The 14,770-nt window shown below is 41.3% G+C and overlaps 1 protein-coding gene across 5 annotated transcripts in view; it reads left to right on the top strand.

Moving 5' to 3' along the window:
* Positions 1–14,770, top strand: part of SH3KBP1 (SH3 domain containing kinase binding protein 1) — a 219,591-nt gene that overhangs the window by 123,176 nt on the left and 81,645 nt on the right. For all 5 annotated transcript variants that reach the window (XM_069784796.1, XM_069784795.1, XM_069784794.1 and 2 more), the window contains one exon: positions 10,229–10,425. In XM_069784796.1, coding sequence (XP_069640897.1) covers positions 10,229–10,425 — 197 coding nt within the window. The remainder of the gene's footprint in view (positions 1–10,228; positions 10,426–14,770) is intronic.

Raw genomic sequence — 14,770 nt, 5'->3', positions numbered from 1 at the left:
AATTCATAAAATATGCTTTGCTTTTCCTAAAGAACATTGTGGGTTTGGGTTTGTTTGGGGTTTTGTTGTTTGCTTGGGTTTTTTCTTATTTACTGCATGCTCTTCATTTGGCATTCTGTCTTTGACAGCTATTACTCACAGCATTTTGGCTGATATGTTTTTTTCTGCCAAGGAGGGTAAAAGAGACAACGCTACTTTCATTTCATGTCCAGGCTTTTGCCTTCTGCGTTTTGGAAGCAGGGAACATGCTGCTTTTCATATGCTTTTACTACCCTGCTAATACAGAAGAAAAGGGGTTGGTTACATCAGATGCAAGAGAGAGGAAGCAAGGAAGACAGAAATCTGTCCTTCCACCTGCTTCCTCATCAAGAAATGTAGCAGAAAGAGATCCTACTGAGTCACATTCAGTGTGACTAAGTACAAAGTGTTCAGTCCTGTCCTCCGGTGAGCAGGATGTTGTGCTAACTTCGGCATCTGCTTTTGTCCCAGACAGCTTTCTCTTGAGAAGATCCAAGCTGTGCTGCCCTTCTTTGTCCTTCTGGGTGGGGGTGTTTGCTCTCCTACCTCTGAGGATTTCTGTTTTATGCATGTTCACAGCAAAGGATGAAGCACTCGAAGTTCTAGTCTTCTGTTCTGATAACTTGCACTTACACCTTCCTTTTTTAAACAAAACCTGATCTTTTTTTGAACAAAAATCTTTGTGAATGTGTGCAGCTCTGAGTATTTCCTCATGGAAAATTATCTCCCTGTCTACCAGAATTCATCTCTTTTCTGCACCTCTTCTCAAGCTTCCAACCAAGCTCTTGCTCTGGCTGGAGCAGACCATGTGGCTGGTGGTCTTCACATTTTTCTGCTGCTTCTCACCTTAGAGTCTTCATGACTGCTTATGCATCACTGAAATTGCATGCTTCTTGCAGAGTTCTTAGACCATTGTGTCCTCAAGTCCACCTATCTGATAAGTATAATAAGGAATTATGAACTAAATCTCCGGTATGCTTGACTTCTGATTTTAAGATCTAGCTTCAAATCTAGGGACAGATGCAAGGTCTGTCTTTGGAGCCTTTAATTGCACAACATCAGTCTTTCTGGGCAGTGTTGCCCAAACATTACCTTTCAAAGCTTTCCAGAAACCTGCTCTCCATGCCCAGCCAATTTTTCATTAACAGTCCAACAGCCCTTCCCCTTTTCTCGAGTCATTTGGGGTCAGCCTAAGTGAAGTCAGGACGAATTCAGTCACCTTTCTGGTTGTGCTAGAGCTCTTCATTTAGTTCTCCTTGTCAATAATACTTGCCCATGGTTGTGCCATGTCACAGAAAATAAATTTAATTGAAGTGATTTCACAGAGTGTGGGACTGGATGGGTTTCTACAGGTATGCTTGATAATCAGCTGCAAGAAGACAGCTGAACCCACAGTAGATTGTCTCGTGTTGCTCTGGGCAAACACCCATCTAACCTTTGTTTTTAAAGCTGACAAAAGATGTCTTGTTTAATACTACCTCTCTTGGCATTTGGCTGACACTTAGGTATTTTTTCATGTTGCAGAGGTATTTTGTTTTCTCTTTAAAACCGCATCTCAGAAGACCAGATGTCCAGCTACGTTTGTGGACAATTCATTGCTTACTGGGTTGGAACTGGGACTGAAGTGGGTGGTATGCAAAATCAGGTCATCTGGGAAGGTTTAAACAAAATGAGGGTTGGCATTGTTGATACTGTCAGCAATGTTATCTCCTAAACTAACATACAAAAAGGAGGGTTTCTCAGTCTTCCTGCTACATCTGTCGGCGTTGGCAGCTCCCTTTCTGCGTCCTCCTGTTCCTCCTGCGCAGACCCACTGAAGGTGTGCCCAGCTCCTTCCAGTTCATGTCTGACCTGTCATCCTTATTTTTAGACAAATACCCATGTGCTTATGTCTCAAATGAAAATCATTTGGAGGCATTCCACAGAACTGTTTTTGTTTAGGGATCTCTGTTTACAACAACCCACAGCTGTTCTGTTTTCAGCTTTCTGATTTCTCCGTCAGTTAAGCTTGAGTCCATTCATACCTTTAGATCGGTTACGCCCGAAGGGTGCTTGGGGTTCACCTGTATCGCACTGCATGAAGCGTTGCTCAACTTGTAAAAGCTCTAAGCTTGCTTCAGTTTACAAACATATGCTTAGTGCTAAATCCTTTTATTTTGAAAGCCATTTTGCAACTGCTGTGTTTAAAAGAAATGTCCTTACTTAACCAAGGCCTGTAATAGCTAAATGCTGTTGAATTAGTGTGTAGCAGCTTCTAGAGATACCTTCCACTGAAACATGCAAGATCGTCTCCTGCATAAACACCAGGCCTTGCCTCCATATGCTGACGTGGCTTTTTTGGTCATTAGGTATGCCAGGCTCTGCTCAGTGATAATTCCAACTCCTTTGGCATTCTGCTCATCAACCTGCTGCCAGAAAATCTTTGCAACTGCATATGCTGCGTGAAGAGAGACACACAGCAATAAAAAAATTACTTACTTGTTTTGTTGATCACAGCCCTCTTTTCTTTCATCCTGCAACTTCCCTGCACCTCCACGAAAAACGCCTCTTGGATTTCTAATTTTTTTTATTTTTACTGGTTTAATTTCTCTTTCTTCGTTCACTTTCTTTTTCTTCGAAGATGCTATAACTGAGGAACAGGGCAGATACAATGCTTGATTTGACAGATATTTGCCTCTCTTTCCTTATATATGGATCCACAATGCTGTCAGTAATAGATATTAGATTTAATGGAAGAAGATGAGACAGGATCGTTGAAACATAAATATTCGTGAGTAACCTTAATTGTGTTTTCTATTGTTTGACTGCTTTTTTTTCTTCTTTTTTTTTTTTTTTTTTTCCCCTCCCCTAATCCTTGAGGAACTATGGCTGGTCAGAGTTCCAAGAAATCAATATGGTTGATGTATTTATGATGTTATTATCCCTATTTAAGGGTGTCTGAATGTGAGTGAAGTTGAATGAGAAACCCAAATGTGGATTTTAGCAGTTCTGAAGAGAGGACAGTTATAATTTTTTATTTCACCTCAACTTCTTATAACTTGCTTACAGAGAAGAACATTTATTAAATACACAGCTGCTACAATGAAAAATAACATCTGAGAAAGAACAATGCTAAAATTGGGTGAGGGAAATTTTTATGATGAAAAATGGCATCCTGTTTTCTGGAGAATTAATGTACAGATGGCAAGGGATTGGGGTGGTGGGTGGAAGAATTATGTTGACTGGGGTGAAACTTGTTAAATCCTTCCGTTGATTTGGACTCCCCACTACCAAGCGGTTTTCCATGGGTGTCACAAAAGACCAGTTTTTGATGAGTGGCAGGTAAAGAATCCTTTTGGCTGTGGTTGCTTACCCGTCCTTTCACATGTAATAATGTGTTCCTGTACTTGGTGAGAACAAGGGTGGTGAAAAAGAAGTTCCAAAATGAAGACGGCGATGGTACGGTTATAGAGCTCCTGAATAAATGATTGTTTCTATTCGCTCTTACAGTACTCGGGGAAATGGCTGGGCATGAGGTGAAGCCACCAACTTCGGTATTGATGGCTCTGTGTTCATGCTGCAGAGGATGCTTGCACTGCATTGCCCTTAATGCATGCTGCTACGTGGTGCTGGACACCGCTCCCCTTTTCCCTGCATGATTTCTTGTGCAAGTGTAAAAATCTTGGGGCTGTTTCTTATGTGGCAAGAACTGTTGTGCTAAGGAAAATGAACATGCTGAAAGGAAATGACAAAATGTTTAGATTACGTGGTTACATTTCTTCAAGGAATATAACTGAGAATAGCAAATAATGACTAATATGGAGACAGTCTGCCTCAGCCATTTGTACATGTGTAACCACTCTTGGTAAAGAAGCATAAATTTGTTTTTTGAAAGTGTGAGAGTATTAACCTTTAAACTGTGAAGAATCAACATGGCTTTGTTCTACGGTAATATTTAAAATCCAACTTCCTTTTCTGGTTTTGATTTTTTGATGACACTGTGGAATGTTGTTGGGGATGGCGTCAACAAAATACAGGACTTTGATAGAAAGCAAGCTCAAGATAAATACCTCATAGGCTGTGGGTATTTGTTCTGTCTTCACCAGTACATGAGGAAAAGGAAGAAGGACAGTTCCTGTCTCATCTACTGCAATTGCCATGTATAACTTCACCTTCTTTGTCATTCAGATTGGTCACTCGGGCGTTCCACGCTGTCATTCTCTAAATGGAAGGAAAGGACATATTTCCCCTTGCTTTCCTGCCCTTCCATAAAAGGCATAAGTCCCAATAAGCTCCATTTACACAGTTCTTTGTTCTGTTAAACACAGCTGACAGTGTTTCTCTTTGCTGCCAGACCAAATCAGGAGATCCTTTGCATCATCTCAGGTGTGTGTGCCTCTGAACAGCTGACCTTTACATCGCTGAACAGAGCGCTGAGCCTGAGAAGCGCTTAGAGGGCCAGAGCATCATTGGCTTATACGTCGTCAGAGTGGTCCGTCTTTTGCCCAGTGCCGTAAATTGTCTGAGGAGAGAACAATCCAGAATAAAGAACAAAAATTAAATTGCTAAATAACAGCTCAAAATAGAAAGCTCTGTAAAACTCACAATGTATTCCCCTTTTTTCCTGCCATTTTAAGCTATTTAGAAACAATTCATTTCCTGCTTTGAATGGAGTTAATTTTATCGCAGCTGTTTATTTTTGTTTTAACAGCTTTAGTTTACACAGCCCTTTATCAACCCTAAATATCTTTCTGCTTTAGAATCTTGGTTTGATGCCAGCGCAGCTCTGGGGCCGTTGGTGAATTAAGTCCCATGTTGTGGTCTCTTTTTAATCCCTATTTGAGCTAATCTGTTTTGGTACATTTCAGAATGTTGCTCTCAAAAGACCTGTAACTGGCATAGCAGGAGTGTGGTGTGTTTGAAATGTCTTGAGAAAACTAATCTCTCTTACGTACCCATAGAGAAAAAAAAGTGTCTGAAGTGCGAAATTCCTCCAGACAGTGTTGTGAGAATTTAATCTTCATGAATACTAAATTATCTTGCATTTGTAAGGAGCACGAAGCAACAGAGAATCTTACAGCTCTGAGTGTTTTTAAATAGCTGTATGTCAGTAGTCCCATATCTTGTCCCAGCCAAAAGTTGGGAATGGGTGGCTACTGGGAATTTTACCTTATTGCTGCTGATGCTGCTCACGTTCAGACTTTATGGACCTTACTATAAAAGCACACCCAACACTCAGATTTGAGCTCTACCTTGTGGCGATGATGATTCAGCAACAATAAATCTAGGTAAAAGAATAAAGTGTCTGTGCTTATAGAGCCAGAAGTGGGAAGTGACACCCCAAAAGACTTATCTCCTTCTTGAGAAATTTGAGAGATCTGAAAAATTTTCCTGCTATTAGGACTGGTGTGGTAGTAGACACGTTAGTGAGCACCTTGTTGATGTTACATTCTTGGCTTGTCAGCCGTCCAAGTGCTGACAGAGATTCTAGAAAAGTTGCTGATAAAAAGTTAAAAAAAAATAAAATAGCGAGAGGTCTGACTGCTGTAGCTTTTATCCTATCCTGGCAATATTTGAAGTATTTAATAACTAGAGTTAAAGAAGAGCAAGATGTGCTCGGTGTTTCAGAGGACAGCAGTTTGCTGAGCTGCTGGCCTTACCTTAGTGCTCAAGCGCATCGCTCTAGCACAGCCGTGCCAGACTGCGTGGGTGTATTGGTCGGCAGCAGCAGGTGACCGTGCCACCTGAAATGCTCTCCAGTTTTTAATGCAATGCCCATTTAGCAACCTGACCTCCCTGCTAGCTGTAGCTCTTCTTGAAGAAAATGTCATGTTTAAAGTTCATAATCTGACAGTCTAGGTCACTCAGGTTCCTGCTTAGTTCCCAGCTGTATTCATGGGCTACATCGGTTTTTTGGGGAAACGATCCACGCAGCTCTGTTCTCCTACTAAGCTGTTTGCAGTAGTGGCAAAAAAGGCCATGAAAAGCTGAAGGAAAAAAACCAAAAGCCAGGTATTTGGAAGGGGGATGTTTTTCCGCTTTAAGAGGAGAGATCACCTCAGCCATCAGCCATCCCTTCCTTGTGTAGGCAGGGCTGGGGAGGCCAGTGCAGCTGCACTTGGCAGGATTGCTCCGAGAGAATTGCTGACATAGATATGCTGACATAGAGAGCGAGATACAGAGAGAGAGAGAGATGAGGGAACAACCCAATGAAAAAATAAATGAGAGCAGAGAATTTGTCAGGCAAGGGTAGACATAGTGTTGCAAATCCTTGCTTGCAGGTTCTTTATCTGTACAAAGCACAGGTGTGTATCTCATGTGCCTTGGGAGGAAGGTAAGAGAGAGTGTCCTTAGCACGTCTTTAAGAGTAAGAGCATGTGAGATTATTTTCTGCAGGACTGTTTTGTACTTGAGCACTGCATTATTGTTTCTTAATGTTACTGCAGATCTTAATTTTATCTAATTTGTTCTCAGTTTCCGCTGCATATAGTCTTCCTCTTTTGTCACCTTTGCCTCTTGCCCTCAGCCATGAAGTGATAAGAACAAGAGCAGGCTAGTTCTTGGAAAAGCCAGGGCTTTTATTCTTGCTTATTTATTTATTCAAGTCCAGAGGGCTTCTCAGTTTGTGTCGTTTGTGTCAATATTGTCATTTTCCGGTTGATCGGGAAGAATTCTTTTAACTTTGAAGGAGCTTTGTAAGGCTGGCCTCTGTATCCAGCCACTCAAATGCAGTTTAGTTTGGACAGGCATCACTTCAGTCCATTCTGTCTTCATTTAAAAAAAAAAAATTTAAAAAAAAATGCTGCTATGTCCTATGTTGCTTTGTTATGAGGACTGTATACTGAGACAAAGCTCTGTGGCAGCATAGAGAATGAAATGACTCTTGGATTATCATCAAGCACAGATGGGGGATGCTAGGGAAATCTGTTTTAAGCCTGAGGTGAGGTTTCTGACACAAGGTGTGATGTCCCGTCATAGAAGAATGGTCATAAAAGATGAAGAACATAATGAAAAACAAGTGATGACCCAGAAACAAAAGCCTAATTCTTACTGGAGCCCCTTGAGGTTTCTGATATCTCTTTCATGCAGGCTTCAAAGATCTGGAAGTCCATGTGAGACCTGTTGAGTAATTCCTATAATTACTTCCATATTTTACTTCCATCCACTGCCCAAGATCCAGGTCCTCTTCTCCCACAATTAGTGATGCAGAAAATCTATTTTAATTATTTATTTTAAAGATAGCTTTTTTGTTCATTTCAGGGAGTGGCTAAGAGCAGTCATGGTTTCTATCAGTTAGAATCCAGTTACTTGTGGAGGGACATCTCTGCACTGCTCCTTCCATCCATCACAGAGCAGTTCGAGGAGATTTTGGCAAGGATGAAAGAAGGAACCTTTGCCAGAGGGTAATTTTGCCATCCTGTATCAACATCTTTTGTTCAGCAAAGAGGCGATGATCACTGTGATTTGTTCGAGTCTTTTGAGTTGTGGATGTTTTATACTCAGAAATATTATTTGTAACTCAGTGTAGTTGATTGGTGGGCATTCTCTTTGCATTTATAAGTAGTAAATAAAGTTGGTTCTAGTCTCTGTCTCAGCCAGGGTCCTGGTGACTGATACTTTGCAAAGCTGGGGAAGGTCCAGCTAGTAGAACTTACAGCGTCTTCTGTTACTGCCCGAGTCACAACAAGGTGTAGCAATAAGAAAGAGGTGGTGACTTTGCTGTGTTGCCTGAGGAGATTTATACCCCTCTGGCTTAATTAATTTACCCTTGCCTCTTGAGTGCCTCTGCATCGTGGAATGGCTGTGCTACGGATAACCTCTCCCCTCCCTCCAACCACAGCCCGGAGCAGGATGGCAGTGAATGCTTTCATGAGCTCTGGAAGAGAAGGAGCGCACAGAATTTACTTTACTGATGGCAGCAATACTACTGTTCTAACTACCATAATAAACGAGTGAAACCAGATTCGAAGTTTTCCCCAGGCCCTTATTGGGAAACTGAAAACGTCCAAGTAGAGATCAAGACCCCTGCATATTTAAGAAAAGAATTGTAATATTATTATTTAGTTTTCTTTTAAATTCCAATCCTGCACAGCTTATGGAACAAAAAACTTGTTCAGCGCTACCTAAATTGAACACTCAAAGAAACAAAAACGTTACATTCAACAGGCAGATGCAACAGGCTCTGAGGAGGCCAGAGGGCTTAAGCGTTTTCCTTAGTCTTTAGTCTTTTTGTTTGTTTCCAGTTGGGTACTTTATCTAATTCCGCATTTATACTCCTTTCATGTTTTGGATACAGAAGATCTCAGAGCAGCATATGATGACCTTTCTGCTTAACAGTTTTGGTAAAAATCCTGGTCTGACACATACTTCCTGATTTCATTTCCTAGCAGCACCCTGGTGTTGAAACCAATTTAACAGATGAGCCCCTCGCGTCCTGGATTGCCAAGTTGTGCCTGTAGGCCTTGGGACTTGCACTGGTTTCTGTGGTTCACCCGAGAAGCTTAAAGTAGCCCTTGAAGAAGATGCTGTGTTCTACTGGGTAGTCATGTAGCTGAGCAGCGAATTGCCAGGAAGACAAGAAGTCCCCCCCAAAACAAGTTGCTGCTCGCCAGCATGGCAGAAAGTTGTTGGATGGAGGCTGTTTGTTGAAACCAAAGTCATCACTTGAACTGGAGAGGCAAAACCAAAGGATTCGATTGTTAATATTAAAATTTTTATTCATAAAGATTTCAATTGACCAAAATATTTTTTATTTAGGTAATTCCTCTATTTGGTTTTGAAGAGTTGTTCTAGTGTAGGTAGGCTGGAAATGATACTCAGATGCTTTCAGCTCAGGAACACTGCTTCATTCTGTTTCTGTTGCTTATACACATCAGAGAATTGTAGAAACTGTAGATTTTATAAAACTTCCCATGTGTTCCACAACTTGCAGCCCTTTTCTAGGGATCCAGTAGACTTTGCCCAATCTTAGTGCCATTTCTTTCCTTTGGCAGAAATACAGATAATTTTGGGGTAACATTACTTGCTTACCAAAGGGAGGAGGGAAAGAGATTTGTATATAATCTCTACTTGATTTTAGGTGTCTAGATTTTAAAGAAGAATCTTTCTTCTGTACAGGTAGCATCTTATGATGAAAATCCATTGCACTCATTTTGTGGACCTTGATATAAAAATAATTAAGAAGATAAGCTTACTTTAAATTTTTCTTTCTTTGACTTGTAAGATCCACATCTGTGGCACCACGAATGCTTGTGAGGGGAATGTGAGGATCTGAGTTTGTTATTCTTAGGTAGAATGAGTGCTGTAGTAGCAGCAATTGCTGTGGTTTTCCTGGAAACATAGTGAAGACAATGTGTACTGTAGGAAGGAAGATTTAAATGATCCAGGGGACTGTTTCAATTGGAGGAAACTTCAGTGGGTCACTTTTGCTGCTAGTGACTGTTTGGCCTGATTCTGCACCGTTCTGTAAAGTGGCTGAAGCATCACCATATTGCATCTGTGGCCTCTGCTATTCAAACAGCAGATATTTTCAGATAAGTGCAGATAAATTTTCCTAATCACTGAGAGAAGTAATGCAAATCAGAATGTCAGTTTTGATTTATTATATTCCTAGAGGATAGTGTGCATGGGTGCTTTTCTTATGAGGCTGTCTATGCTGCAGAGAGATTTAATTTTCAGCAGGGAACATATTATGCAGCTTATTTGATTGCAAATTTGTTTGAACAGCTTTCAGCTTTGTATTTCCCGGTTAGGTAATGTAGCTTTAGATACTAATTGCATAATTGGCTTGATATGAGTCATACAGATTTAAGGTACAGCTCGCCTGGTCTAATTGCTTGTTAGCTTTAAGCGGCTTTGTACAATAGCTGCCCTACAACTGAATTTAACTCTTTCATTTATTGAGTTCTCTTCCAAACAATTTTTGTCTGAGGAAGAAGGATTTTCTTGGTACTCAAGGAATGGCCATCTTCATTCATGAAGTTTTGGTGCTGGAGTATGCATGTTTTGTTCATTGGTGTAAGTTCTAACTGGTACACCAATGTGATGAAATAGAGTGATTTTTGAAACTCACAAATGAGTGCATGGCACAGAGAGCATCTTCTCTACCTGTTTCTTGTGGTTTAGTTTTCCTTTAGAGGATGGTGGTAGGGATCATTTTCCAGTCACAATCTGTTTTGAAAATAGTGAGCTTCAAACCTAAGATTCCTTCTTTCATCCTTCCATTTCACAGGCCTAAAAGATGCTACAGGCTCTGAGAGTGATGGTGGTGACTCTTGCAGCACAAAATCGGAAGGCGCCAACGGAGGCACGACAATCCAACCCAAAAAGGTCAAGGGTGTTGGCTTTGGAGATATCTTCAAAGACAAACCTATAAAGCTACGACCAAGGTCGATAGAAGTTGAAAATGACTTTCTCCCAGTAGATAAGGTACGTGTCATTTCTTAGTTCTCTCTTGGTGTTGGTTTAAAGAAGTTTTCATCCTAAAGTTCTAAATTCTGTCACTGGTCAGAATGTCACTTTCTCCCCGTTTTAATGTGAAGTGTTCGCAAAGTGCATATGAAGTGGCCTTCGTTCCCTGAAGGGAAGTCTTACTCCACTTTATAATAAGGAGAAGTCTTACCTTTGTTTTTCACAAAGAACAAATATTTGTGCAGCGTAAGTCAATAGGTTTGTTACCCAGCCAAAAATTGAATATAGAATTTTCAGGAAAATTCTAAAATTTTCCCTCATACCCACAGACCTTCCTTCCTATGTCTTCAGATTTCTCTTAAAGTTGGCACGGTTAGTGGAAAATAATGGCTTCATTTTTGTAAACACAATCCATTATTTGTGTTTCAAGTGTGTAGTTAACTAAAAGCAACACTTCTTTGCTGTCATTGCATTTTTCCTGTATAGGGTCAGGATGGTTAACCTTTGAGCAGTGCCATTCAGAGGCTTCAGCACTGTGGTCTTTGCCTACTCATAGCACCAAAATGTGATTCACTGAAACAACATTCGGTTACGACTGCAGAACATTAACCTCCCCAAATACTTCTCTCCTGGCTGCAGGAGATTTTTCCCTCGTCATTGCCATGTTCTTTGCCATTTAATGCTGGCTGAGAGCAAGAGAATCCTGCATTAAGTTTGCTGTTCCATGCAAGGTCATATTTAGGTTGAGAGCTCTGCATACTGGATCAAAAGTGTTGCAATGTATGATGCAGAGTGCCAAATCAGTACAAATTTTTCCCTAGCAATGTTGTTTTTAAAGAGATCTTTACCCTGGTATGTGCCTTGCTTGTTTACAGGTAGCCTTAGTTTTTCAATAACTTGTAATCTTTTGTAGAGGCAGACACAATGCTTTCCTCAATTCCCTCTTCTTTTTTTTTTGTTTTTTAAATTCTTTCTGAAGTTTGGAGACCCTAAAACTCTTTCTGTTGCTTCTTCTTGATACAGTTATTGATGAAACATTTTATATATTACTGTAATGAAACTGTTATCTCTTTGATTTAAAAGATTTCCTAAAAACTACTGATCTTTTTTAAAGCATCAGCAAATCACTGTGAGGATTTTATAATGTGTGATTATTCAGAACGAGATACTTCCCATGGAAAATGTCAGTCGCATTTGCAGAAGAATTAACAGGGTCTCATTTTGTTGGCGTTATCACTTTGTGTTCTAATGTGTTTTCAATTTTATGAATCGTAAGTTTAGATCGTATTTCACACAGAGGTGATATGAATTATTGGGGTGTTAAGAGGCCTTTTACACAGATATTGGCAGGAGTATGAGGGCAGAAGGGATTGCTGCCAGTTGAGCAGAAGCAGATGCCATTAGGCTCTCCTGTAAATCTCCAGGCAGTTCGATGTGCTCCAAGTGTTAGCCCAGTGGTAATGATGTAGGATATAGTGGCCCTTGTCTTTTAAGGTGATCAATAAACTCTTTAACTAAAGGAAAAACTGAGGAATTGCGTGAAACCCCCTTGGTTTTATTGGTGTGGAGAATTCATTGCTTTGCTGTTCTTTGTTCTAAAAATCACAGAAGCAGATTATTCTAGGGTAATTAATGATGCGATTCTAGGAGTTTAATCTGAGCAGTGCTATCGGAGCTGTGCTTTTAAAAAAAAATAATCAAATACTTATGCTTTGTAGTCCTTTTCTTTGCCTGTTTGCATTGATGAATCGACTACTGGCCATGTATAACTAGAATCAGATTCCTGAGGCTTGGATCTGTCAAATTCCCATTAACAGTGGGTGTAAGTGAACTAATTTACAATGCTGCACGTGACTGAAGACATAGCTTGCTGACAGGTGAATTTTTAGGAGGAATACAGTATGTGTCTAGGCATGTCGTGTTTCCTGAGAAAATCCAGTGTAACACTGTTAATGTAGCACAAGTTTTATGGTCAAATAGAAATGCCTGTGTCATATGTCCTCCTTCTGCGTGTGCAGCTTCAAGACATTTGAACAGGTGTTTATGCTTATTTCTTTTTTCCTTTTTCATTTTATAGTAGCTTATCTAAACCTTCTGTTTCTAGGTTGGACTTCCTTCTGATATGATCTATATGTGCTTCCGTTGTTCTAACAAGCTATCACTTTTTCCTCTCCTGTAGCTGAAAATAAACCTCTAGAAGTGTAGGAAAATTAATTCAACCAGTATTTTCTAGTCTGAGTTAACTGTATTGGGTTGGTCTGTGAGTTGAGGCTTCAGCTGGAAATGCTGAAGACCATAATAGGTGAATACAAAATAAAAAGTCTTAAAAAGCCATTTTTATCTTTCTGAAAACTGCCCTTACTTCAGAAGAGACTATTGAGGGTATTTTTAACGTTTTCCATTTGAGATATATTTGTAGTTTTCTGCAGGCAAGGCTTTCATAGATGGCTAGCAGTGGTGAATTTGAGCAGAGCTACATTTCATTAACAGCCTTTGGTGAGGTCACATTAGTGTGTGCCAGAACTTAATGTAAATTTTATACTCAACCTGGGGAATATTGCAGCCACTGTAATGATTTAATATAAAGGGGAGGCTGTCGTGGCTCTAGATCCAGCAACTTGTAAGATCTAGTTAACTGGTGTTTAGGGATCCTTCTCACTGCAAAACACTGAATTTATACAGAAATTTTTATTTCTGTATATATTCAGTATGTGTGGGAGAAGAAAAATAGAGAAGAAATAATGGAAGTAGACACAAGAGCTATAAGGGCTAGGAGCTCATGTCAATTATGAAGTCCACCTGTCCGTTGCAATAAGACAGAGATTTGTAAACTCTGAGACTGAGCGCTTGCAGGGTCTGAGTTTCTGTTTTGAGCCGGTGAGCTCGGGACCTGTTGCGCTGGCAGTCACGCCTTTCCCACCCCTGCTCTGTCAGTTCCTGCCTGGTTGCTTGCAGAAAACGTTTTTCCCCCTTAATTTTCAGTTGCCATTTAAAAGGAGCTCTGCCAGCACTGCCCAGCGGCACCCATGGTGCGACGCCAGCGCCGGCCGTGGGTGCTGCGCGCGTGCTGCCGTTGCCTCCCTACGGCATGGCTCGCTGCTACGTACCTGTCCCCTCCGATGCCTTTGGAGGCGCTTGCTCCCCAACAGAAATGTTGAAGCCAGCGTTCAAAATACTGAGAAAATGAAAAAATGGATGCGAGCAAACCCACCTGGTACTGAATGCAAACACTATTAAAAACGCCTGCTGAGGCAGAGGGCGTGCGGTGTGAGCACCACGTGTGCGTAGCACTTTGCGCTCGAAAGTGCGGGTTTCTGGCGTTCATTTATTCAGAGACAGCCGTCGGCGACGGCGCGGCGGTCGTGGCAAAGCATCGGCAGCGTGTCGAACTGCGTAGGAACAGGGGGAAGCACTTAGCTGTTCAAGCAGCATTTGTGGTTTGCTTTGAAGTTGCTGTCTGCCGTAGTCCGGCATCCCTGCCCCAACCATTCCTTATAGTGGCATCTTGTGAGGACGGCTACGGGGAAGAGGGACCCTGGCCCCTTCTGCAGTTGTCGCGAGAGCAAGGTCGCCTGCAGCAGGGGCTCGTTCCTGCGCCGGTGTAACTCCCCGTTCCTTGAGTTCAGTGTGGAAACAGGATTTATGTGTTTCTTTCATTATGCAAAAAAATAGCCTGCGTTTGCAAATGGTGGCTGACGTTCATGAGGCAGTGTGGACATTATAAATAAATTCTTTAGGCGATTGTTACCCTTTCTGGAGTAGCTAATTCACAGGAATAAGAGGGAAGGGTAGGGGAAATATGGTTGGCTCGTGAAATGAGGGACAGTCGAAAAGCAGCACGCCCCTTTTGGGGAGGCTGGCTCAAAGCAGGACATGGTACCAAGGGAATAGAACGGGAAATGCAAAATTAAGTTTAAAGAGAGGAAGAAATTCGATAACCTTGGCTGGCAATGAGTCTCTGCTGAGTCACTGAACTGTGCTGCATGAGTGAAGAGTGACTCCTGATCTCCTGTATGCTTCCTGCCCTTCCCTGCTCTCCCCTTAGATATCCGTGCTTGCTCGTTTTCTCAGTTTGGTTTGTAAAATGTTCAGGCTGCCTGAACAGAGTTGTCCAGGTACTGGTGATGTGGGTCAGCTTTCACATCAGTCTGCACCAGCAGTTTTTGGTGGAGGAGGTTACGCACACAGTGGTTTGTGCTGCTTGTGATGTTTTTAGGTGTTTGTTTTTATTAAAGCAGCTATCGGACTATAAGTGCAAGGTAGCTGTTGTCCACGCCACAAGACTTTACATGTATGTTGTTGGTCTTTATTCAGAAAAGATTTGTCCGTATGAAAGAAACACATCAAGCATACGCATGAAAAC

The sequence above is a fragment of the Haliaeetus albicilla genome, chromosome 6 (assembly GCF_947461875.1).
Source record: "Haliaeetus albicilla chromosome 6, bHalAlb1.1, whole genome shotgun sequence".
In the NCBI taxonomy this organism is placed as follows: Eukaryota; Metazoa; Chordata; class Aves; order Accipitriformes; family Accipitridae; genus Haliaeetus; species Haliaeetus albicilla.
This window is presented reverse-complemented; position numbering and strand designations above follow the sequence as displayed.